The 26,224-nt window shown below is 40.8% G+C and overlaps 1 protein-coding gene across 1 annotated transcript in view; it reads left to right on the top strand.

The window, feature by feature from the left end:
* Positions 1-563: 563 nt before the first annotated feature.
* SLC2A9 (solute carrier family 2 member 9) overlaps positions 564-26,224 on the top strand; it is a 75,511-nt gene continuing 49,850 nt past the window's right edge. The window contains exons 1-5 of the mRNA XM_041484524.1: positions 564-674; positions 4,279-4,377; positions 9,177-9,337; positions 13,166-13,290; positions 14,406-14,551. Of these exons, the coding sequence (XP_041340458.1) occupies positions 597-674; positions 4,279-4,377; positions 9,177-9,337; positions 13,166-13,290; positions 14,406-14,551 (609 nt within the window). The 5' untranslated portion in view covers positions 564-596. The remainder of the gene's footprint in view (positions 675-4,278; positions 4,378-9,176; positions 9,338-13,165; positions 13,291-14,405; positions 14,552-26,224) is intronic.

Below are 26,224 nucleotides of genomic sequence, written 5' to 3'. Positions count from 1 at the left end.
GGCCACAAGTCTTGTGGTACCTTCACTTTCCAGCCTCGGCAACAGGGGAAGTCTTCTCCACCTTAGTCTAGAGTCTTGCTCACAGAAAGGCTGCCCGGATCTCCAGTCGGGACCGCAGCAGGGGCCCCTGCAAGCCGTGGTCCCCCAGCCCCACTGCCACTCGGCGGCGGGGCGGCGATGGACACCGAGTGGTGACAGTCCCCTGCCCTACCTGCTCTGCTGGGTAAACCCCCGCGGAGGGACGGGGCCTGCCGGGCAGCCCCAGGCACGGCGGCGGGCGGGCACATTCTCCTAAGTTATGTGCGAGCACGCACAGGGTGAGCTCGTGCTCCCCATCGCTCGAGTCCTGCCCGCAGCCCCGGGCACCGGCTCTGTCCCCTCCCGAGAGCCGCCTTCTCCCGCGTCCTCTCGCGGCCGGGGCAGGGCCCGGGACAGGGGCAAGGACGGGGACAGGGACAGAGACAGGAGCAGGGGCAGGGCTGCACTGCCCCGGACGCCCCCGAGCGCCGGCGCGGCCCCCCCGCCCGCCGCCGCCCCCCGCGGCCGCGCCCCCTGCCCGCGGAGATGCGCGGCCGTTGCGCCCGTGCGGCGGCGGCATGGACGGAGCGGCGGAGCCCGAGGCGGACGCGCTGGTGAAGCGGGGAGCGGGAGGCAGCGGCCGCGCCCGCCGGGGCGTAAGTAGAGCGGGGCAGCTTTCCGCGCTGCGGGAATGCCCGCAACCCTTAGCGCGGAGCAGGAGCGAGCCCGGCGGTGCGGGCGCTGAAGCTCGGCCTGTGATGCCCACGCCTCGGGGAGGATTAACGGGAGAGGGGGTGATTGCGATCCTCTCTGGCGTGGCGGGGAGGGTGGTGCACGGAGGCTGAGGGAGCCGGAGTAACAGCCCGGGGCTTCCCCGAGAGCCGGGCGGAGCTCAGGTTGCACAGCCCTTCCCCGCTCGGGAAGTTGTTGGTGCCGGTGCAGGGGGGGCCGGTGGTGGGCAGAGCTGAAAACACCGCTGCCGCAGAGCCGGGACCCCGAGGACGGGCGGGGGTCGGCGCGGGGCCGGTGTGTGCCGGGCCGGGGGCAGCCGCAGCAGCGGCTCAGGCGCCGGCCGGCGAGGGCTGAGCAAGGCGAGGGTGCTGCTGCTGCTTCCTCGCTGTTGCCCAGGACCATCCTATTGGCAAGCTCTCAGGGCAAGGGCAGAGCCAGGGAGAGAGGACGGAGGTTTCCATTCATCGCCCGCAGCCCCGAGGGCAGAGCTGCCGGAGGGCGCCGGGAGCGCGGGCACCTGCCGGACCTGGGTCTCCCCAGTATGGTGCTCCAGAGTCCAGCTTTCCTGTGCCAATTAGCAATATCTATTTAAAAATAATAAACTTCCTTATGCATGCATGCAATGTTTACCACTAACAATTGTGCTTAATTTTAGTTTGAGGAGGGGGCTATAACTAACCAAGGTACAATACTCTAAACTGTGTTTTGAAAACTGAAGTGCTAACTGTCATGGAGTAAATGAAGAAAAAAAAAAAAAACCAAAACAAAAACTGGGACTCATGGTAGCCAGCACAAATATTTCACTACATACTGAAAAGGACTGGAGCATCTGTAGATCACAGTGCACTAAGATCTGTGATTAGACCAAAAATGTGGGCTTTCACAAGTAAGCCAATGTGGGCCCACAAGTAAGCCTCGGGTATCTGCAGGTCTTTGCTGTGAGCTGCCGTGCAGCCTTCCTGACTGAACTCTTATTGCTGTGGTGATGGTGACACGTTCCTGCCCCTGGGCTGGCAACAGCGACGCATGAGCACAGGCATGGCCGTGCAGCCAAGGAGCACCTATGAAGGAGGCGTGGTTGCCTTCTTGTTTCCTGGTCATTTTAAAAGACACTGGGGGTTGTGTTTATCTTTCCTGTCCTTTTACTAATGTTGCCACAGGGTAAATTTTTTTTTTTTTAGCAACAGTTTGATTTTTTTTTTTTTTTGCATTCTTGCTTCATTGTGCTTTTGTCTTTATCTGGTGTTGCTGAAACCTGAGCAAATATTTAAAATAGTGAATGAAGAGACAGGCCATGGAGAAGTTGAAGTCCATGTTCCAAGTTCCAAAACCTCTGAATTGAGTGAGTCTGAAGTTTTCTGCAGCAGCTTGTATACTTAAAAACTCCATGGTATTGGATAAGTTTCTAAACCCAGTTATCACATGCGAGATTTTCCAAGCACTTCTATGATTTGCCCTGCAGTATCTTCCACTTAGCCTCATGTGCATATAATTTGCTTGTACTGAAATTTTTGTGCATTCATTGATGTTTTTAATAACCATTAGGCTATATGTTCCAAATAATTTTGATTTCAGGATTTTTCTGATATTTTCTGATTTTTCTGATAAAGTAGAGCCTTTTAGAAATATTGCGTCAAAATTACTGCATAACACTTGGGAACTCACACTTACTGTTTGTGAACCCTTTGGGAGCAACCTGGTAGACCACCAGAAATGCTTTCCCCAACATCATTCATTCAGAGCAGTAGCAATTTCTTCTAAGTGCAGGAATGTTTGTGCATAGCAGAGAAACAATAAGCACCCAATATGAGGTGTTATCATCAGAAGTTAAATAAAGCCATATGTCAAGTTTCTACATTTTGTTAACAAAGTAATGGTGCAAACTCTGTGTGTCTGTGTGGCAGGCTCATTTTAAGAAGCTGGCTAATAACAATAAATTGTGTTTGGCTTATGTAATGATCTCAACGGGATATATTTCGTACACAAGGCTTTTCACCCCCTGCACACTTCCTCCTGACCTGACCAAAAGCAGGCTGGTTAATGAACTGTATAATCTCTTAAAAGGTTCCCACATCATGTGGAAGAAGTTAAAAACACTCAGCCGTCCTGCAGGGTGCATTTTGAACGCTCAGAGTTGGCAGATACGAGCGCGGCAGACCCCACATGTGCTGGTTGCACACCGTGCTCCCCACCCTGGCACTGGGCATCTCATCCCTCCTGCACAGGTCACAGAGCCTGTGACAACAGTGTGGCATAGGAGCTCTGGCACATGCCAAAGCCACGGCATGTTCACCTGCCCTGCTGTGCCCACAAGGCTGGTGGAGCTCGTTCCAGTCCACTGTCACTGCAGCTGAGCCGTGTGCCAGCTACACAAACTCCTCCATGCTCAGGACCTGCATTTTCCAAAGGGAACACACAGCTTTGTGCAGCTGATAGAATGTATTCACTCATTAACCTGGTGTGGTCAGTGATATAACTGAAGCTGAGTTTCTTAGGCCTGCTTAAGCAGGTCTTCCTCCTTTTGGAAGGATTGAGGCTTCAGTGAGTGAGAAGGCTGGGCATAAAGAGCAGTGAACTGTGCCTGAAAGTCTATATTCTTATCATAGCTGGTCTTTTAAATTGAAAACACTTTAAAAATACATCCACTTCAACACATTCAGAGTTGTCTTTCATTATCTACACAATGACATTTGCAATTGACCAGCCACCCAAACACTAACTTCAGTGTCATTTGGGAATGGCTGGGAATGGTCTCTTCGGCCATATTCTGTAATCCAGCAGGAGAAGTGAATGGCAGAAGGTAATACTGGGGAAGTTGGAAAGGAATGCAAATGCAAAATGTCTCAAATCAAAGCAGTTCTACCTTTTATTCAACAGCTGATGTGGAAGCAGAAATTGCAGATTTGGGCTAAAAGTATGAGGAGGATGAGGGGAGGAGCCCTGAGGAAGCAGAAGTACAGGTGTGCCACTGGGAAAAAGGGCACTGGAGAGTGTGTGTGGCAACAAGTTACTGTTGGAAACTTACATTCGGATTACAAAACCTAGCTTGTAGGCATCATTTTAATGTTTTTGGTCACAATTTCACTAATCCTTTTGGTCGGGGGCGGGGGATGTGCACACCATCTCATGAGTTTTCAGCCAAGTGGGATCTACCCACAGACCTGTTGTATCACATATATGCTATGCCTTACTTCACTGTGTTAGTGAAATACTGTCAACAGTTTCCTTTGCTGAGATTATGCTTCCCCAGCATTTTACTTTTTGGTGTGGGAGCTGCTAGAACGCTTGCAGCAGAATTCTGTGAGGTTGAAAGGAGTTCAAATGTTCACTTATGGCTCCATAGATGTTAAGTGACATGCTGTCACTTCAAATGTAATGTTTCTGAAAATGAGCAAGGGGAAGTGTTTTAGACTATTCTGCAACAAGGACGTCTGCCTGCAGGAGCTATGCAAGATAGCTAAGGAGTGTTTAAAACCTGAGGTACATTAATTTTGAGTGTATCAGCAATGGCTTTTCTTTGTTTTTCAGAATTGGTCTGGGAGTCTTATTGTAGCCTCCTTAACTGGTGCTTTTGGGTCGTCTTTTCTTTATGGTTACAATCTGTCGGTGGTGAACGCTCCCGCAGGGGTAAGTGACTGACTAAAGTGGATTTAATAGCAGTAGAGGGCAGCCTTGTCCAACTATTGTCTCCTCAGCATCCTGCCTTTATAGTCCTCCTGATTACATAGTAGCAGGGGATTAAATCTCGTATAGTAACGTTCCTTTGCCCAAAACTTTCTTTCTGCTTCCTGTGAGGTTTTCACATAAATTCAGTGACTGTCAGAGAGCTAAATGCTGCTGTTGAGGTGAATGGGTGCACATGGTTTGCTTCTCATTCTCCCAGGTCCAGGCTAATCATAACTCTTTTTGCACACTTTTATGTGATAAAGTATTTTTAATACTTTACATTGTATACATTCAGTGGCTGCATGCACATGTTCAACAACTTCTGTTCACATCATCCAATTCCAGAGGGCTGCACAACATTTCATTCCCACAGTACTGATATTATAAATAATGCCTCTGGTTTCCTCTTAAATTATGGGTCTCAACTTCTGTGCTTTGTTGTGATATCTTGTTTGGTTCTGAATTCTAAACTTCCTCACCTATTGGCTGCAACATGTGGGATAGATTTGATGAATAGAGCACTGCGAAATCAGTATACAAAATTTGTGGGGATTTCATTAAAATATCAGTTATTACAAATGGAATCTGAACACTTTGTTTTTACACTGGCTGTCTAGAGACCCTCAATTCAGTTAAGCACAGCAGGAAGCAATTCAGTGGAGATGCAAGCAGTACTATTTTGAAAAGTAGCTAGTAAATATTGGGAATTAACTGTGGAAAATCCATCTCAAAACAGTTCCTTTCCAAAGCTAAGCCCCTTCTTTTATGAAAATCTCCTATTAAAATATGTGGCTAGATTTCCACCTAAACAGGTTTTTAATGTTAAAGCTGGATGCAATATTTATGCAAATAATAAAAGAAGCATTTTGTAAAATTTATGTTCTATACATGGATTTTATTTGGTAAACTGATGACCCAAAGGAGTAGGAAGAGACTTAGCCTATAGGAAGAGACTCAACCTATAGAAATCTTTAATATTGCTTGCTTCATAACTTCTGGGAGTTTTCTTCAAGTTCCTGTGATTATATACTGGTTATTCAAGGCTGGACATGTCCAGTCAACACTTCACCTTGCAGTCATCAGAGGATAAACACGGCTTAGAAAAAAATAGCAAGAAGCTGTAATTCGGTGAGTAATGGTATTGATTGTCTTGATGGAAAAATCCTTCCTGGACTGCCTTGGGGCTGTCAACAGAGCAGTGAGAATGAGCCAATTTCTAAACTTTTAAGTACCATTTGAAAATGGACTGTCCTGGTAGTCAGAGCTTTCTGTCACTTTCTGCAGGAGAAAGGGAAAGAAAGGATGATGGGATGTGCTCCTTGGCAGCACTCAGAAAGTTCTCTTTGAATCATGCAATAGATTACAGTGGTATGGGTGGGGAGGTTGAAGATGCAACCCTGTGAAAAATGCTAAATTCCAGGTTTTGTGCTTAATGACACTTCCAGGATTGTCTGGTTTTGTTTGAAATCTGTAGTGTGGCTTTTGTGCTGAAACTGGGCACTGTGCTGATGGCTTTGGTCATACCATTACAGGTATGCATGAAGTCTCCCTTGGTGTTCAGTGTTTGATTGAGAAACTTTGTAACTCTCTTATTCCTGTTAAGCCATACATTAGCTAGGGCTAAGGAGTAGTCCTACTGACAAGGAAGCTGTGTAGTTCAAGAAGAAAATACCACTCTGTCCTCTGGCCCTCTCTCCGGCTCTGGGATTGCTGTGTGGCATCCATTTGCCTACGACAGACCACTTTCCTGTCCCTGTCCCTGGAGCTGCAGTGACCAGGTTGAAGGGAAGAGCAAAGGCTGAGGTCATAGCCATGGTGGGGAGCAGAGAGCCATATCAAAGCTGTGCTTCTTGCAGCACAAGGAAAGGAACCTTTGCCCCATCTGTTTTCTCCTGTATATGACTCAATCAGTCTGCTGCAAGGTGACCCTTTGGGAATACTGATGTGAGCTGACTGAGAAACACCAAAGCTGAGCATCTTGTAGCTGTAGCTAAAAGCAGCCTTGTAAGAAGTTATACTGGGAGTATAGTAATTCCTACAAGTTGTAAGCTGTGTTTCTTTTATAAACTTGGTAGGAAGAATAATTTCTTGTGGTGGCGTTCAGCTTACAGCTGATGTCAGATTGTCCTTCTCTCCATAGGGTGCTGGGTATCTTCTGCCCCTGTTTACTTCAGTGCAATCCCTCTTGATATTGAAGTCCTCCAGCCTTAGAGGAGGACTGTATAATCCTTTGAGAGGTAGTGAAAAAATGCTTGATCATGACACTTGACTAAAACACAGAATGTTTCCAGGATCCTTGAACTGAGCATGTCAGCAGGATGTCAGAAGTGTTGAAGAAATATATGTAAATTATTGTGCCCCTTTTTCTTTCAGAGCCACAAATTGTGTCAGCTCATCAAACCACAGGGGAATTCTCTTACAGTTCCCACTGGTGGGCTTTGCTTCAGGTCATCTTGTAAGGCAGAGTTAGTCCTTCCTGATTGTTGCAAGGGGGAAATAAACTGCACATACTCTGTTCAGGGCTGAGATTGCTTCCCACTCTGTTCCCTGTAGTTCTGTGGGAAAGAGCATGGCCCATCACAGGTATGATTCCCTGAGAAACCCAGAATTACAAGTTTCCATGGGCTTGTTCAAAGAGTCACCAGAATTTATTAAAAACATATGGGAGCATTGGGCAATAGGAAGACAAAAGATTTAATTGAATACAAGATGAAGCTGTCTTTTTCTGAGCTGGAATTCTACAGTTCATTTCATGGACTGATTGTGGGCAATGCCTGTGAAACAATGATGTGCTTTGTGCTCTGTGAGGGAAGCAAAATCCCTGCTACTTTCTGCTCTGCAGCCCTTGCCCTCGTCCTGCAGGAGGCTGCAGCTCTGAGTTCCTATGGCACAAACACACAGCCTGCTGTGACAGCTGGCTCTGTAGTTGTTACTGTGTGTGAATGACCTCTGTAGCTATGGGTAAGACAAGGAAAATATTTGTCTTGTTTTTGAAAGATATCCATTAGATCCATATATATAAAACTTTATATATTCCTTATATTCCTCTTTTCTTTCTCCTCCCAGCATTACTATCATAGTGAACTGAGGCACTTGAGAAAATAAGATACCGATATCAGTCAGCCACCATTTTTTGTAGGCTTTGTTTAGAGTCTAAAATTTTTGTATACAGGCTTATGCTTTTAGTGCTATTGAGACACCTGATCAAAAACCCCAAGGGAGCTTTTACACAGAATTTAATGGATTCAAATCCAGTGGATTTGTTATACCAGGTTTGTTTTTTTCCATGTGCATCTTCTGAAAACCTCTGTGTTTTATTAACTTCCTACTTACTGGCAATGGGAGTGCAGAGAGAGGTGCTAGTACATGTCAGAACATCCATCTATCTGTTACTAGCGAATGTTTTAGTTTGTACTTTCTTTTCTTGAATATTTGCAGTTATTTGATGTTGCCTTGTAAATAACTAAGCTATGCTGAGAAAATTAGTCATAACACAAGGAGAGAGTAATTTACATACTATTTTTAGCCATTGTCATTAACAAGAAATGCTAATAGTGTTCTAAAAATGTTTTCTCTTAGTAATCATTACTATCAGAAATTAATTTCAAATAGACAGGAAGATGTCTGAATCTAAATAAAATCAGAGTATTGGTGTTAAAGAACTAAGATGTTACTACTTGATTTAATGGCAGATTCATTTGGAATCTTATTCTGAGACTTCTAAGTTATTCAAGCACCAAAAATTACTTGTCTTTTTTATTTTTATTTTTTAAATTATTTTAATTTTTTTTCCCCCTGTCTGTTTAGAAACATTCAAGATAGGACGGGAGAAATAACCCTGTTCTCCTTTTAATTCAGGGCACAAGAAGTTTACTAGAAATTTGCTAGATGGATGACAAGAATTTGTATATTCTGCTTTCACCTTTCTTACGTACTTTGTAGATGGAGAGGTGATGATTTTAATTTGGTAAAAGCCCTCAAATAGAATATTTCATGTGTCCAAGGCCAGACTTTAGGTAAAGTTTGAAACACCAGTTTGAACAGGGAAAATGTAGTGGCTTATTATGCTGAGAAGAAACTGGGAAGAAGTAATTAAAGATACAAGGTTAAACTTTTGATATTGTAGAGCTTGAGAGCTTTTCCCAAGTGTGCTGTGCCCTTCTGCTGTAGTGACTGCAACTTCCTGGTGCTGTATCCTCACCAGAGCATCAGGCACCACAGTGGCATTTCCTTGGTTTTGAAACAGGAGCAGCATAAAACCAAGGAAGCTTGACTAAAGAGAAAGTAAAAAGAAGATGTCTCTGCAGTCAAACAGAGACTGTGTTAAAACACTGTCCTGGAGCTATGACATCTTTGCCTTATAAAAGGTTAAGAACTTAGTCTAATTAAACATTAGGGAAGGGAAGTTGTTAGAAGGTATCCTTCAAAATCCTGTAGTTGTGCTCGTGTGAGGAAAAGCAGAGGAAGAGTGTAAACTTTGTCATGTTAAAGGCTAAATTCTTGTCTACCTGTGGAGTTTTTTCCCCATCTGGTTTGGTACTGCCTTGTAGTTATATCTATAAACGGATTCAGTTTGTTTTATTGCAGTTTTATCTATAAATGAGGCCCCATTTTTTGGAGGAGGGAGACAGAAGAGCAAGAGTGATTCCTGCAAGAAAGCTACTGGGGGTGTCCTGGGTTTTTAATTCTGCTTCTCTCAGTTGTATTCCTAAAGTGTCGGGGTTTTTTCCCACATATTTTTATTATGCATTTTCTTTCAGTACATCAAGAAGTTTTACAATGAAACTTGGGAGAGGAGGTATGGCTTCTCAGTGGATGAAGGCACGCTGACACTACTCTGGTCCATAACTGTTTCCATTTTTGCCATTGGTGGCCTTGTGGGTGCCATTATTGTTACCCCAATTGTGAAGTTCTTTGGAAGGTAAGTGCTTTAGAAAGCTTCCATTTTCTCAAGTAGTTTCTTGCTTAGTCTTTCTAGAAGGTTTTACTTTTATTAAAAAAAACAAAAACAAACAAAAAAAAAAAAAAAAAGAAAAACAAAAAAAACCCCAAATCTTTAAATTCTGAAAACTTACTGTGCATCATTTGAGTCACAGAAGCCATTTGCTATGAATGGGCAGTGGGTTGAGATCTCAAGGAGTGTGACTTGTCAAGCATGCCAAAGGAAAATACATAAAATAAAAATGATTTCACAAAGGACTGGCAGAATCTTGTTTCATGAGTTTACTGAGTATCTTACTGTAAACAAACAAAGTTATCAACATATCTCATTTGCTTCTTAACAGCATTTGCTGTCATATGGTAATAAACAGCATTTGCTGTCATATGGTAATAAAAATTTACTCTTTTTTCAATCCTTGTGTCAGCTGAAATTGCAGCTTGAAGAACTGGACTTGGATGAAGTTCCTGTATGGCCTTCCCCAAGAAGGGGGTATGCCATCCATTCTGTACAATGCAGTATTTGACCAAGTCTTGACCATAGAGAATATGAGTATTTTAGGAATGTTTGTGTTGGTGTGTGTTTGTATTTTTGTTGCAGGTACTAAATAGTTATTTCTGTCAAATTTTTGTGTCATACAGTCTTTCAAATAGCATTTATAATTTATTGATATTTAGAAGGGCATGGAAAAAAACCCCACCATTGTAGCATTCGTCATAACTGCTTATTTGAATTTTTCTTAATTGTAAATTCAATATTATTTTATATTTTTTAGTCAGTTAAATCACAGGAGAACATTATCATTGAAGCTGAAATATAAGTGTAAACCTCCAGTGTTCTTACCTTCCTGTTTTACATCTTTATTATTTCTATTAGATTGTACTTTCTTAGGTCTGTTTTTCCTATGTCATTTTTCATCTCAAAGAGTGTATTTTCAGGTTCTTCCATATCATGCTTACAGCAAGTCAGTATTCTTAGCTGTTACCCATTCTTCATGAATTTATTTTGTCACTTCAGCACTTGATTTTCAATTTTTAAATATTTTCCATAGTTACATTCTTTATTTTTTTAGGTTTTCAATTTCTTCTGCCAAATCATACATTTGGCTTTAACATACTTGTTAGAAATATGGAACTGTGCCTGACTCAGACTGATTAATTCTCAGGAAATTGTTGAGTCTTTATTAAAATAAAGTGAAGTAAAAATGGGTACACAGAAGGCTAGAATTTTCAGTGAAGAGCAGAACAGCTTCGTGTGCAGGTTTGTTAGAATTGGTAAAATTGTTAAAATGGTGGCTGATCTCTGTCGTAGATACACTTCCACTGGAGCTGTTCAGGTTTCCAGGGCAGACCTTTACACTTGCAGACTCTGCCCCTGTTATGTTTATCTCCATTAAGCCATGAAAACAGCTCTGTTTCAGATACAGTGGGTGAGTGCTGGAGCAGAGATGGGAAGGGGCTCTGTGAATAAAGGCTGCTCCCCAAAGAGTGGTTCTTGAGTTTGCTGCTCACACTGCAGAGTGTTTGTCTGGTCTAGGAAGCCAGACTGACACGTCATTATGGTAATTGAGGAGCACACAGTGGAATGTTGACAGAACAATAAAATACTTTGCTGTTAAATTGCTCAAGTGTAGGTTGGAGGGTTGTATGTACGATGAAGCTGAGCTCCATTTACACTGACACAGAATAATGAGCTAAGGGGGATTAAAAGCACTAGTCAGAAATAATGTATGACTTTAAAAGAACAATTTTGAATCCTATTGCTGTAAGGTTGAAAACATAAATTCCAAATTACTGGATTCCTAGGCCCTATTTACTTCAAGAGACATGTAGAGTAATCTTTTGAAAGGGAGCCTTCATCCACGTAAACATAATTCCCAAGTTCAGATGTGGCTTTGACTCTTTGTAACTTAAATTATCCTCTTCTAATGAAGAGGGTCTGCTGTTGTTTGTCCTGAGTACCCAGACCAAAATGCTCAAGGGATTGTTTAGGTCACTTCTAGGGTCTCCCTAGAGGGAGGGAGATGCTGAGCATCACACCTGGCTCCTCTCCTTGCTCTTGGTACCACAGCCAGTGGTCACACTCAGTGCCTGGGGTAAAAGGAGAGTGCAAGGGCTCAGGGTCAGTGTGCAGCCACTCCTCTGTGCCACTCCCTGCTCCTCAGTCCCCCTGTGCTCCAGCTTGGGTCCCCATGGACAACAATCCCCCTGAGGGTGTCCCTGCCCAGGCCTGGATCGCCCTCTCCTCCAGTGGCCTTGTTACACCCTTGCTCCTTCTCCCCACAGAAGCCACCCCTGCAGCCCCAGCACTTCCAAAGCCTTGCCAAGGGCACTACTTTCCATAGTAACTCCCTAGAGTGTTCTCTTGTTTTCATTTCCTTTTCATACTGCCAAAGTCTTAGTTTTTATCATGCTTAGTTAGGCTGTGCTTTTCTCAGCTGCATAGTATAAGGGTTTGCTGGCCAACTTTTTCCCAAAAAAATATGTATTTTATGGTTTTAATTTAAATTAAAGAAGGAAAAAAAGCAGTATCTTCAGATGAATGTATAAGACTTGTTTGACCTGAAAGAACATTTTCCTTCCATTTTTGTCATTATTTGTATCACTTCAGCCATCTCAGAGTGCATATCCATCGGAAAAATCTGTTCTAAACAGTTACAGTTATCAGTTTGATGGTTGTGTTGTATAGACTTTAAATCAATTGTATCTAATTTTTCTATCTTCAAGACATGTTATCCATTCAGTGTTCAAAACTCACTAGAAACCAGGAAGCAGGATTAAAAATACAAGTGTTAGAAATATTTCCTTTCAAAAACATATGCATCTGTTGTGAGAAATTAGGTGACTTTTTCAATGGGGGTGAAATTTCCTGTTAATATCGAAAAAAATTAGAGCTGGTGGGATGGTTTGTCACCTGCTCTAAAAAGGAAAGGGATAGACAGCCTTCCTTGTCACTCCTCTTCTTTTTAATTTATCCCTCAAACTTGAGCAGAAAGTTCTGAAAGATGACAGCTAATATGAATTAAGCTTTGGCAAATGAGAAATTTAGATGTTTTGAAAATTTTAAAATATATTTTTGTGATTTGGTTTATACTTTTTAACAAAATAAAAATTTGCAAAAAAAGTATTTATTTTATTTGAAAAAACCCTAATGTTTTATTTAACTGTTATAGAATGAAGTAATTTTAAAGTGAGGAAAAACTATGTAGACCTGTATTTTGATTAATTGAACAATTTTTAGAAAAAAAATGTATTATTTCAATGATCCGAAACATTTTTCCTAATTTTACAAATAGGAAGTAATTTTCCTCAATGTACGGTTTTAATATGGAGAATTTAAGGATGAATTATAATGACACAGATGATGTCACAGTTGGGAAATTCTTGAAGTGTCAAAAACTGTATGTAACATTAAAGGGCCTGTAGTTATATCAGCTTACTGCTATTTGAAGTATATTCTTTGGGTTCTCCATACAGACATCTTTTCAGAGTATGCTTATTTATATTCATGTACAGAGCCTAGGCTTGACACTTGGGTTTTAGGACGAATAAGTCGGCTCCTTGCTGTGCTTTTGAAGTACAGCTCTTTAGTTATCTATCTTATGTTTTCTTTTAAACTGTGGTGTAGGTTTGAGACTGTAACCATGTGGGTATAGTGCTGTTTTTCAGAACTCTACACATGTAAGAGGCAGTGTTTGTTAGGCACTTTTTATTTATAGATATTTAAGAATAATAGCTTAGTGTGCTTCTAATACAACTAGATTTAGCTGCCATGATGCTGGTTTCCACCTAAACCGTCTTCGCCTTTTAGGAAATGCACATTGGTGCTCAACAACGTGTTTGCAGTGGCAGCTGCACTGTTGATGTCCCTGTCCTTGCTGGCTGGGTCATTTGAAATGCTCATACTGGGCCGCATTATCATGGGTGTGGATGCAGGTAAGCTTTGTCACACTCTACATGTCTGAAATGCTTGTGCTGTGCACACACTGTCTCCTCTTCCCCCATTAGAATTTGCTTTACATCAAAGAGGTGTTCCAGGGACTAGCAGTAGCCACACTGATTTCACTGGAACAAAATGGCACACTAAGGGCTTGAGGATCTGCTGTCTGGAGGAGACACACATGGATGCTCACCACTGCTAACAACGCTGTTGTTTCCCCACCTTTCCTCTTCCAGCTGTGGTAGAGTGTATTTGTTTGCATGCCATGGAAATCCCTTGACTAGGAGAGTGTATTCTGCTATTAACACTGCATTTTGCTGTGTTTAGCAGTTGGATCCCATGTTAATACCTGCAGGACTAGGGAAGGTTTGGTACCTCAATTGTTCCTGGCAATATTGTCTTCCCAGTTTGACAGTAATCCATGGGGGCACAGTGGCATCAGAATAATCTTGCAGCTAGAAGGAAGGGTTTCTGCTCATTTTTATCCCAGATTACTATCAAGCAACCAAATTTCTGGAGCTGTGTAAACATTGCTATTGTACTGACCAGGGTCATGCATTTGTTTGTTCTGTTCCTGGCTTTAAACAGCCTTCCAGCTCTTATTTTATGCCTATTGTGAAGAGTTCATTGCAGCTATAAGCCTGTATTGAGAGGAACACCTGCTAATACTGTTTACAGTAAAAATACTTCATCTTACAATGTCTGCTCTGTCTGACTGATGCACTGGGCTTTTTTCCCTTATCCACACCAGTGTTAACTCAATTTTGCTTGCTTTGGGATGAGCAAATTTAAAACATAAAATCTGTTCTCCTGGAGATTCTCATCTCTGAGTAACCTTTGGTGCTCTACAACAAAAAGCAGCCTACAGACATCACTGTAGATCTGTAACAGATAATCAATCCCATAGTTATTAAATGGTGTGAGAGTAATTAGACATGCAGGGAAAATAATTCATGTTATGTATGGATAGATACAATTCTGTTCCTTGCATTTTTTATGCCACCCTTGTGAGCAGATTATCACTCAGGCTCCTTTCAATAGAAATTTGTTGCATACCTGGCATAATAAATATGTTTTGACTTAGTATATGGGTTTTGTTCTTCTTTTGTAGGCATTTCATTAAGTGCCCTCCCCATGTATTTGAGTGAAATATCTCCTAAGGAAATCCGTGGTTCATTGGGTCAGGTCACAGCAATCTTCATTTGCATTGGTGTTTTCACTGGTCAAGTTTTGGGGCTGCCAGAAATATTTGGGCAAGTAAGTATTTAACAGACCTTTTCTATCAAAGAACACAAGCATGCTCTAAGCATCATATTTTCATACTTTGACTGGATTCTTCACAAAAGTGGACAACAGAAATATTTCTTCTGCATTTTGAAAAGCAGTTTCCTCCATGTCTTCTACAAGTACATACTAAAAGCATGACTAAGTTTGGTAGATGTGGCCAGCAGGTTCAACAGCTTGAGTGGCTTGTGTGTGTCCATATGCAGATCTCCTTCTCCCCCTCTCTTGATGTACATCTTTTTTGCCGGTTTCCAGTTTCTTTGGACACCATGGAGATGCTTAAGAGTTTTTATATTTTTGTTCTCTAATTTTCCAATGTGAGATAGAGCTGAAAAAGGCTTGGTTAGAGTCATGATGACAACCTGGATAAGAAGACCCTTGCTTAGTAATTATAGTGTTCCTTTTAGTGCAATCCTTACTTGCCCTACTTTTAGACTAACTGATAGAAGAGCAGAGTTAACACACACCTTTATGGAAAGATTATTTATCCAGATAAGAGCCTGTCTTGCTGTCATAGGCTGAGATTAACTTGGTGGCCACTGGATGTCATCATTACTCTGAATAAATGAACTCGAGTTTTGTTCAGGCTGGCAATTGGAAATAGAGAATCACACAACGGGTAAGGTTGGAAGGAACCACGCTGGCCATCTGATCTGACCAGGTGCTTTCCATTCAGAGATGATTCTTCAAGGCAGTGCGGAGTAAAGGTCTGCAATCCTCTCACAGTGAAACTTGAACACAGAATCCCTTCTGTCAGCCAGAAAAAATAGTAAGGAGTTGGAAAGTGAGAGGAGCTTTTCCTTCTCTGTCCATCCAAAGGCAACTCCTTTGTAAATACATAATACCATCCTCCCTGACACTTTTATTTTTGCCTGACCATCCTATTCTGTCCTTTTATTCTGTTCAGCTCTCCTGAAGGCAAATTATTTGATTCAATTTACCCTTTAGAGAAGGATAGATTTCTCCTCTGCCCATCCAAAGCAACAGATTTTAGGAAAAAACTTAAAATGGCTTTTATTATGTGGCTTCAACAGGTGTCCCTACTCTTACCTTGGAAGCAAGTCTATTATAAACAAGTGTATGAAATGTCAAGAGGCCAATTTGATTGCTTAGAGTATGGCAGCCCTTATGTAGCAGGAGTTTTTTTTAATTTGGGTTTTTGAGACATGCATACACTTTTAAAGTTGAGGTCACGCAAATTCTTATTCCTTGATTTCAGCTCATTATTGCTGGTTTTATTTCTCTTCTTGGCTTCCTTTCATCACTGTTGCTGCTACCAAATTATGGAGGTAGTGTTTCTGCTTCTACAACCTGCTTTAGTGTGAAGTTAATTAATATCACACCATTAAAGACAGACATTATGTAAGAAAAAATATGCTTTATCTACAGAATTAGTTTTCTCAAGATGGGTAACATCAGCATGTAAAAGAAGCAAAGTTTTTCCTGATGTGGATCACAATATTTCCAGCCAATTTATTGGAGGCAGCTTGAATATTCTAGTTGGGTATGTGGGTGGGTTTTTTCCTTTTAATTTCTCTTGGTTTCAGTTAAGCCAGGAATTTTTTTCTCCCCTGGGTTTGTGGGGCTCCCATTGAAACTCCTTCAGTGGGAGGTAGTTTTTATTTTGCTGCTCTGTAGTTGTTTGTTTCTTATCAGAATTTGTTGTAAATAATACTACTTCCAAATACTTGTCTTCTTTCATGGTTTCATAAGGTTTCTGCTGAGATCTGTCATGTGTCTATCACTTGTAAAGTAAGCAAATATCTAAGAGGTTGTTAACCATTGATCTAAGCATTGTTGGTTTTGAAGAAAGGAGGGACAAAAACAGAAATGAGTGTCTTGCTTGGAAGAGACTCTGAAAGGGGATGGGCATAAGAATGGCTGTCAGCGTGACTGAGGTCCTTCTTGTAAGAGGAGGTAACAGCAATATTGCTCGTGTGGTCAAGTGAGCTGAGGGAAGGGACAGGAACTGACTGCACCTTGTTAACACAGGAAAGAGGGAATAGAGTGGCTTCATCTCAAAGACAATATGGCCACAAAGAATGATTTTTTTTTTTATAAATACTGTGTGAATAATTGCATGCTGAAATTCATCAGAGTGATGTTTGGAACACACTCCCAGCTGAAGTAACTTGAGCAGAAAATTAAAATTTTAAATTGCAGCTTGATGCGTTTATGTGCATTATATGAGGTTGTTGCCTTAAGTGGTTCTGTAGAAGTCTGTCTGCAGAAAAGGAAAGTGTTTATGCTGGCTGTGGGGCATAGTGTTAACAAGCATTTATTAACAACCTAAGTGATGATTTCCTCTGTTATCAAATGCAAAAGTGTTTCTTTAAATGTGAAATTGTGATAAAAATAGCTCTAAAGCAATGAGTATTACTTGAGGCCATTCAAAAGTCCTTACTGCTTTTTGTATCAAGTAAGTTAAGGAGTCCTAAATTGATTTTTAAGCAGTCTTTCTTTTGTCAGGATTGATCAAGGTGCAGCAGGAGGCATGTGGGCAGCCCCAGGCGCAGTGCTGAGGGGCACGGGTCAGCTCTGGCTGGGTTACTGCCTTAAGGCTGGTTGGCTGTTTCCTATTCCTTCAGTTTTCCCAAGCTTTCTCCTGGAAGTGCTGAGGTTTGACAATCTTCTCATTTCCTTCTAATATCTTTCATGCCAGTTCTGTCAATTTATTCTCATTATTCTTTTGATCAACTGTTATTTATTCTTTAGTACCTTTCTGTTTCTTTTTTTTTTTCACCACCTTCTACAGTGTGCTTCCTCTCTCCTCCCCCTATCACTTGTGATCTTTATGTTTCAGATTAAATTTCACCTCCTCTAGTAACAAAATCTCTTTAATCTCTTTCTCACCCTGTAAGTCGCTGTCTCAAGTAGTTCCTGGTTTAAATTCAAACCTAGAAGAACAAAATTATACAGCTAACCCAGATTAAATAATATTTTAGAAAAACAGAATTATATTAAACATTTCCTATTTTTCTTGGGAATGTTTTGTCTGAAGTATTGCAGAAATGCATTTAATTCTTTTCTGTGTCCTGCCATATTGACATGAACTAGACAAATATGACTATGTCCAATTTTTAAATTATAGTATAAAAGAGCAAATGGAACAAAAAAATTTACAATCTAATAAAGATTGCAATACCTAAATACAGGCAATTTTTTTTTATTCTGGGTATATAGAATTTTATTGTATTTGTCTCCAAAGGTACTAATTTTAGAATGTGTTCCTTCAGTATGCAGCGCTTACCAAGAGTGATTATGTGAGAAAAGTTCCAGTTGTGATAACAGTCCTCTGCTGCAGTGACTTGATAATCTTGCTTTCCACAATCCTAATTGCCTCCCATCCAACAAATCACAGCTGTGCTTTTTATTCAAGATTCTGATTCTTATAGGTCTGGGAAATTCCTGAGGTTTGGGAAATTCCTCCCTGGTTAAGTGGGCTGGTGACCAGAGTACAGAGCACAATGACTTCATGTGCCTGCTTCTCCCCACCACCCCAGCTGCTGACAGCTGTGCTTATTTTCACGTGCTGGCATCTTGTGTTCTGTAAGGCAGGGTCCTTAACTCTTCAGGAAGCCGTGGTGCAGGCCTACAGGTGTGCAGTGATGTTATCTGCTGTAATGTGGGCACTGAATTATTGCTGCTGGCTACACAATTATTTAATTCAGGCCATTTTTGGCTGTACATCATATGCAGCTTTCCATATATCTGACTGAGGGGAAAAAACCAGATAATAAGATAAGGACAAACGATCTTAGACCTGTCACTTCTTCAAACACTGCCCTTCAGGTATTTCTGTTCTCTCTGTTTCTGTGATCCTGCAATTGAATCACCCAGCCTATTTTTCCTGACAGATTGCTCTTGCAAAGCAAAGGCCAATGCACTGTCAACTTCAGTTTTGAAAGTTCAAATTTACACTTACTGTCTTGGGGAAATATTGTCTGGCCTGATTCTGACATATTCCATGTAACTTTAGGTATCGCTCTAGCTAACTCATCTAGTTCCTCCTGCCGGGAATGTCCTGCTCCACAGGTTTTCCTTAGCATGGTAACATCTTCTAAACATTGTAAACCATCAGACTGTCTATTCTACGGCTTCATGTTGTTTAATGAAGGTGGGCTTTAATCTTTCCCTAAATTATAGAGGATTTCCTTTCTGAATGCTTTTGCAGTAGTCGCAGTGTTCTTATTTTCAATATACATTGAAAATGTTTCAGTATCTCTTGTATCTGGGTATCAATATCAGACAGAAAAAACTGTTTCACAGTGTGCGTATTTATTCAGGACAGGTAAAGCTGAAACAGTTGCCTTTGCCATGCCTTGCTCAGAGCTCGGCTTTGAGCCCCTTTTCCTGTGCCTGGTGTGTCAGGCTTTGCCAAGCTGCTGTTGTTTTCCCTGGAGTTGGCCCCGGTGGCTGCCCAGCTCCGGCTGCTTCTCTGACTGAACAGCTGCTCCCCATCACTACACCAATGGACAAATAGATTTTTATTTTTTTTTTCTGTTTACTTCAGCAACCTTACTTTTAAAACTTCAAGTGTTTCTAGGTCATGCACCTGGGAGCTTGCCTAACTACATGGTTGCATTGTTTCCTAGTGGATAGTATGTTACCCTAAAAACTTCGCTGGGACTTAGGACTCACCAGGGGAGCACTTCCTGAATGAATCCTATTGCTGTGTTAGTGTTTCAAGGGAAAAAAAATAAAAATTCCTGATGTGTCCACCTCTTGAATGTTGCAAGCAGAATAGGTTTGGTGATTCTGTTTTAAAAAGAGCGTAATCAAGCAGTACAAGGTACAGGAGTGAGCAACAATGATCGGATTTGGAAAGTGGCTTCTTGAGGAGAAAAATCGGGGTTAAACAGCTCTTGTGGGTAACCCCATGCTGGGGAAACACTCAAAGCACGAGTGCATCAGAAACAAAGTGTACCAGAGAAGGTTTAGAATTTATTCTGAAATGACATGCTGTCTTTTCTAGACTCTTCTCAATATTTCTTTAAAAGCGCTTGGAATTTATTGTGAAAATCTTGTGTACATGGTTAGAGTTACAAACTTTATTAACTGGATATTGTCTTTGCCATAGAAGACACATTAATTAATCTAATTACACGTTTTTGAAGATTTTTAGCAGTTTTAATGCATTTTTGGCTAGAGAATACCTGTTTTTAAATAGGTACTTAGCTGGAGATAGGTTTGTGATGCATGATGACACTAGCCAAAATGCCCTCCCCACAACTCGTTAGTTTAGCAAAGAAAATCTGCTACTGATATAAATATCAATATCAATTTCTGCAGCAAATTGAGCTAAATCAGGAACTCCACAGACACTGTAGTATATGTCTAGTAAGGAAACATCTCTGTGATGAGTCCCTTTCAAGTTAGTTTTTTACGTGAGTGAGCCTTGCTGAGGAATAGGTGTGATAAAACTAAAAACTTCTGTAGATGCTGTGTTGAACTCTCATTTTCTTTACCAGACTTCTTAAAATTATGTACTTGATGCAATAGACAACTGTGTATTTAGGAAAGTTTTTATAGGAATGTTACCTTTTGCTCTACCAAGGTCTTTTAAAAGTACTCCTTCACTTGCACAAAAACAGACAGTGATGGAATAGGTTGTACAGCCTGTGCAGTTGAAGGCTGTTCTGAAAATAAGCTTTGATTTTCCTTGTCAAAGCTTCATTTTCAGCATGATTTTACTTTGTTTTTATTTTTTATTGTTTTTAACTGATCCTTCTTCCTAAGACTCTTGACTCAGATTCAAGGATTCCTTAAAAACTGTCAGTAAATTATAGATGAGTAGAGAAAGCAATTCCAAATCGCTCTAGGGACCCGAAGCCTGCAGGTGGACACCAGTGGCAAAATGGTTTGTTGGAGATGCTCTTGAAATGAATCTGACACATTAGCATGATAAGACAAAGTATGAATCAACTAGTTTCTGGGTATTTTTCTATGAGCTCTTTTGTTCTGTATGTTTATCTTCTCCTCGAGCCATTATAGTGGCTATAGTTAAAGATATTATTCTTTAAAATACAAGTGGGAATTTCAGAGTATAGAACAAAGAGCTCATGTGGCAATAAGAGGCAGATGAACTCTTACAGTTTCATGCAGAGTGTTGGAAATTAATGCAGCTTATGCCTTATGCTGTCTATAGAATATAAAAAGGTGTTTGTACTTTCCATTAGAGTAGGACAAATGCCTCCAACAGTTTAGCATTTTCCAGCATCACTTGAAATCCTAAAGTGTCCTCTTTGTAATAATTTCAAACATCTGGCTATGTAGAATAAAAAATCCCATAACATCTTCACTCTGCCTAGTTATATTCTGAAAATATAGTAAACTGAAGCAAAGTCCAGATTGGAAGCCAGTAATTAGTGGTGTGGCCCAGAGTTCCAGTCCTGTTCAGTATCTTCATTAATGACCTGGATGATGGTGGAGCTGTTTGTGTCTGTAGAAACATGCTGCTTTGTGGAGTCTATTTTTGTATATGAATTTCTTAATGAGTTCTTAATGAGTTCTTAAGAGCAAAGGTGAGTGTAGGACTTGGGAAGAATAACAGGAATTTTTCTCATCAGCTCTGGTTCCCAGTTGTGGGGGTTTTTGGTCAGGATTTGTCTTTGTTTAGAGCAGGAGTTTGAGGAGGTGGTCTCCTAGTACCCCTGGAAACAATTCTGTTGTTAAGCCAGGCTTGCAAAAGGTGACTCCAGGTTACCCTGGTCCCTGCCAATTCACTGGACTGCTGAGCTTGCCCAGTATTTCTTAAAAACACAGAAGCAAAACTGCTTTATATTCATGTAGTGAAATGCAAAACTCTGAATGAAAATCTAAAGCCTTCCCTGAAGAGTGTTTTAAAACTTCTGCTAAGGATACAGGGGACACATTGGTGCTTATAAGTGCCTGCTCAAATCCTTTGAAAGGAATTTCTGGAAAGAATTTCAGGAAGGGAGAAGAAAGCAAAAAATATTTCTGCTGCTCATTCAGATAGCCACTAATTTCAGCAGGTATTTGATGTCTGCATGCAATTCCTGCAAACTGCTACCAGACACACCAATAAAGAATTGCTTGAGGCAGTGATTTTGAAGATGGAAATCCTTTTTCAAATATTCTCAGTTCTTTTCTTTTTCTAGCAATGGGACCTTTCCCTCCTCATTTCACAGTAACACATAAAGCATGAAGTTTGTTACTGCTGGAGCAATTTCCAAGTCTTTTATCAAGGCACAAGCACTTCAATACGAGCTGTGAGTTGCTGGTCAGGGACATGAAGGTCACCTCACCCAAGGCTGGTTCATCCAGGCAAGGGAAGATGCTGTGCAGGCAACAGACACAGCCTTGGTGGGTCTGATAAAAGTACAGAAATGCTGACAAGACCCTCTGGGTTCTTGCATATTCATAGTTCAGTAGGACCCATGGGAAGAGGTTTACTCTGTTATATCAGCCCTGCTGGGGGAATGTGGTACGTGTTGATACATTTCTAATGGAGACATTAGGTGGGGTACTTTGTTTATATCTATTGTGGATCAGCTGAGATTATGTATTTACTGGAGATTATAAATCAACTTTTATTGGTTCCCTGAGACAGACACAACGGTATTTATTCATCCCTTTTCTGTACAGAACTCATTACTCATTAAGTAATGCATGGGAAAACAGCTGTGTGTTTTCATGTTTGCAAATGAGTTTCACTCCATTAAAGTTGTGCTGTGAGGCTTCAATTCCCAAAGTTTTAGCAACATATGGCTGATGGGCCATTTGTAATATTGAAATGTTGCAGTTTTTGCATTTGGGAAGGAGAACATCTTACAGGAGAGGAGTTGTCTGAAAGTGGAAGTGTGGTGATGGAAACAAGAGCACTGTGGAGATATATAATTAGACTCAACAATGAATGAAAGACTTAATGGCAGAGCATCTAATGTTGGGATGAAAGCTGATCATCAGTGAGGACTGCTATTCATAGACAGTGAAACAGTGCTCACCTGCCTCTTGGGAAGATTTCTATGCAGCTGTTCTCTGCTTAATTGGGTCAGTTGGAAGAGCAGTAGACCAGCTTTCCTGGAAAGATATCCTTCAACAGATGTGAAGAAAAGACATCAAAACACTGTGGAGGCTGACAGCAGTTGCTTATAATTTTCTCCTTATCCACTGAACCACAGTTAACACTGCTAAACTTAGAGCATTTGTTTATACTAATATTTAAACTATGACTTTCTGCTACTTTATCAGACTTAAAAAGGTGAGTTTTTTCCCCTATTGTAGCTGACCTTATAACAAATAGTGTCTGTCTATAAAACTTACCTTACCCTGTATAAGTTGGACTCTGCTTCAAATGTTTAAGAGCAAGTGAACATTTCAGATTTTCCTTTTTCCTTAGTGCTTGAGTATTTGATAATACTTACAAATCTGTTATTAAGCAATAAATCTAAATCAATTTATATTTAGACTGTGACTTCCTTCCAAATGAGTTTCTCACATTAATATATTTTTAAAGGTTCTTAACTTCCAAGATTAACATTTCAGTTTTACTTTCTATTATACATTGTAAAACTACCCATTATTGCAAATTCATGTCCTAATATGTAAATTTATCCTTTACAAATTAGGTATTAATGCCATGGTAAGTTGGTCAAGCACTGTAGGATAGCATGCAGTCATCATATTGAGTGGGAGGGTGTGTTTTCTACTCTTGAGTGTCTTTGCATTTGAAACTGCTGGCAAAAGGAAAAAAAATGGGAGGTATATTCTTGATTAGTATTTCGAGGGATTTTTTTTAAACTTGAAGTAAATGTCAAGTTAAAATTAATTGGGTCTTGTTTTTTTAAATCCAAACCAGATTTTTTGTCATTAAAAAAATGTTAAGATGAAATATTCAATAACTTCCATTGTTTTTAAAACTGCAAATGTCCTTTGGGTGTTTTTATGTTAGTTTTTCTCTTAACCTTAATATACCTTAGTCTAACTTTCATAACTTCCGTTTGGCAAAATATAATCACATAAAAAAACATTTGCATCTAATGCAATTTCTAGATGCCCTGGAGCACTTTTCTTCATCTCCCACTACAGTCCCAAAAGGATGCAGGTCTCTGGAGTTCTATGTGCTGCATCTGCCAGTCCCACAGGGACATCTGAGATACCCAATGGCATCAGAATGAGAGTATGTTCTCATGTTTAAAAAGCTGAGTCTTATCCTCCTCAATTATTTTAATTTACTATTTTTATATTTTGTTATTTATGGATGCTAACCTGAGTCTAAATGCATAACTGAAAGGAAGTTCTGCCAGAAATTTTGCCTAGCTCCAATATACCTCTAATGTTTCCTCCTAAATAAGCTCAAATATATATTGTGGCTGCTGATAATAATCCCATGTGAAAGCTTCCCATTTCCCATTGCTTTTATCTGAAATTTTTGCTTCTCTTGGAGATGAATAAATGAAGACAAATTATGCCATATAAGTGTGCAGTAAAAAGTTAGTTGTTACTCCAGTAAAAAGCTGGACAAAAAAACATCTGGGGAACTTGTAACAGATACTTTAATTCTCCCTCTCAATATTTCCATGCTCTAACATGCCATTTAGTGAAGAGAGAATCATGGGACTCAGACACCAGACACTTTCAAAGCTGTTTTAACTTCTTATCCAAAGGCCATTTGCTCAGTAGCAAAAATCTCCTGCTGATTTCTGTGAATTTTACATCAGACTTGTACATCCTTAAGTCTGTGACTTTCTGTACTGATTATATTACCTGGGAAGATACTTGAGTAATTACCTGAGTAATCTTCTTGTCAGAGTTATAGCTGTAGTAGTGGCCAGTAAAAATACACATCTGGGTGCAGAACAGAGGTGAAATACACATATTATCTGAGCTGCCTCTTTTTTAAACAGGAAGGTAAGCAATTTATAACTCTGTTGTTGAAATACATTTTGACAAACTGGGTTACAGGAATGGTCATGCAAAGAGCAAATTGTGTCCTGCAGGGATATAACTGTGAGATTAGCATCCCCTGCCACCAGAGGAGATTGTGGAGCAGAGTTTGGAGTGGTACAAAGGTGAGAGGAAGGCAGTTGTTCTGCACCTTATTGAGTAGCTGCTTTGAAGCCTGAGATGCAGAAATTCTCTTTTCTCAGCTGCCACATGATCATCACCACTGTGCCATGCCCTTGACTAAAGGAAGAAAAGATAGTTCTAAAGCTAAGAAATTAGTTCCATCTCAGTGCTTTTTGAGTCCTTGGCCCCAGGCCAGTGTGGTTGTCCTTTTAGGAGTGTTTTATGTGGTGTGGTAGCAGATTAACAGAGAAATGCTGAACGTGTGCAGTATTCTGGGCTTTGCATGCCTAAGTAAGTTTACCCAGTCTCTTCTGAGCAGGGATATTTTTTTTTTTTTTTCCTGGGCAAATGGAATATTTCTGGTATGCTGGTTTTTTTGTGCTAAGTCTGTACAAAAAAGGACAAAATTCAATTGCTTGAATATAAGCAGATAGTATAATCTTGATGCCCTATGGTACCTTAGGTGTCCCTGTGAGACTGGCAGATGTGACACAGAATATCACAGAGACCTGCATCCTTCCACAGCTGCAGCAGGAGGCTGAGGCAAGATGCTTTAGGGCATCTAAAAATTATACTAGATGTAATTATTTCTGTCTCTGTGTGTGATTATATTTTGCAAAACTAAAATTTTAAATGTGTTCCTGGTTTTTATAGAAAATCAAAAAGAAGAGACTACCAAATCACTGTTTCCTGGATATTTTCAGTATCTTGCATTGGATGCCAGAGGTTTTTGTCTCTTTGTTCCCCACATACAAAATGGGTAAAATATGTCATTTTTGCACAAGAAAGTTATACAAAAAGGTCATTTCTGTTTATAAGTTGTTCAGCACTGTACTAAATTCATCACAACCCCATCCCCAAGGAATTAATTCCAGAATAAGTACTTAAATGTTGACTATTTAATAGTGACTGGTTAATAGACTTTCTCACTGAGAGATCACAGATTATCCTGTGCACTGAGTGCTAAAAAGGGGGAAAGAGTATTTATTTTGAGACCCTTTCCTGCGTGTTTCAAGCAGTGGAGCCCTTGACAGTTCTGTGAGGCAGCATGGTGGTTGCACAAGGACGCAGAGCAGGGCTGGGGAGTGCCCTGTGCTACCCCATGTCCAGCCTGAGCCTAGGAGAAGGTGTTTGGGGTATGGGCATTTCCCTGTGGCTCTAGAATGGACAGGAGACAGGATGGGGAAAGCTTGCCTGGGAGCAGCTGGGGTCAGGATGCTCAGTGGGACATGGGAATTTCCACAGCACAGAAACCCAAACTCTTGGCAGAGAGCAAATGAGGACCCTGAGTCGGGAGTCATGGTTGAGTTGTGAATGGGAGGGGGTTCAATGTCCAGATGATGCTTTTAAAACAGATAAATAAATAATTTAAATCTATTTATTAAACTAAAAGAGGATAAGAGTAATAGATGTTAAGAAAAAAACCTTCACTATGAGAGTGGTGAGACACTGGACCAGACTGGCCAGAGAAACTGTGGATGCCCCAGCCCTGGAAGTGTTCAGAGCCAGGCTGGATGGGCTCTGAGGAACCTGGGATAGTAGAAGGGGTCCCTGCCCATGGCAGGGTACTGGAATGGGATGATCTTAGAGGTCCCTTCCAAACCATTCTATGTT

Source organism: Pyrgilauda ruficollis, unplaced genomic scaffold, assembly GCF_017590135.1.
Source record: "Pyrgilauda ruficollis isolate IOZ18807 unplaced genomic scaffold, ASM1759013v1 scaffold1, whole genome shotgun sequence".
In the NCBI taxonomy this organism is placed as follows: Eukaryota; Metazoa; Chordata; class Aves; order Passeriformes; family Passeridae; genus Pyrgilauda; species Pyrgilauda ruficollis.
Note: the sequence above shows the minus strand (reverse complement) of the source record. Positions and strands in the feature narration are given on the sequence as shown.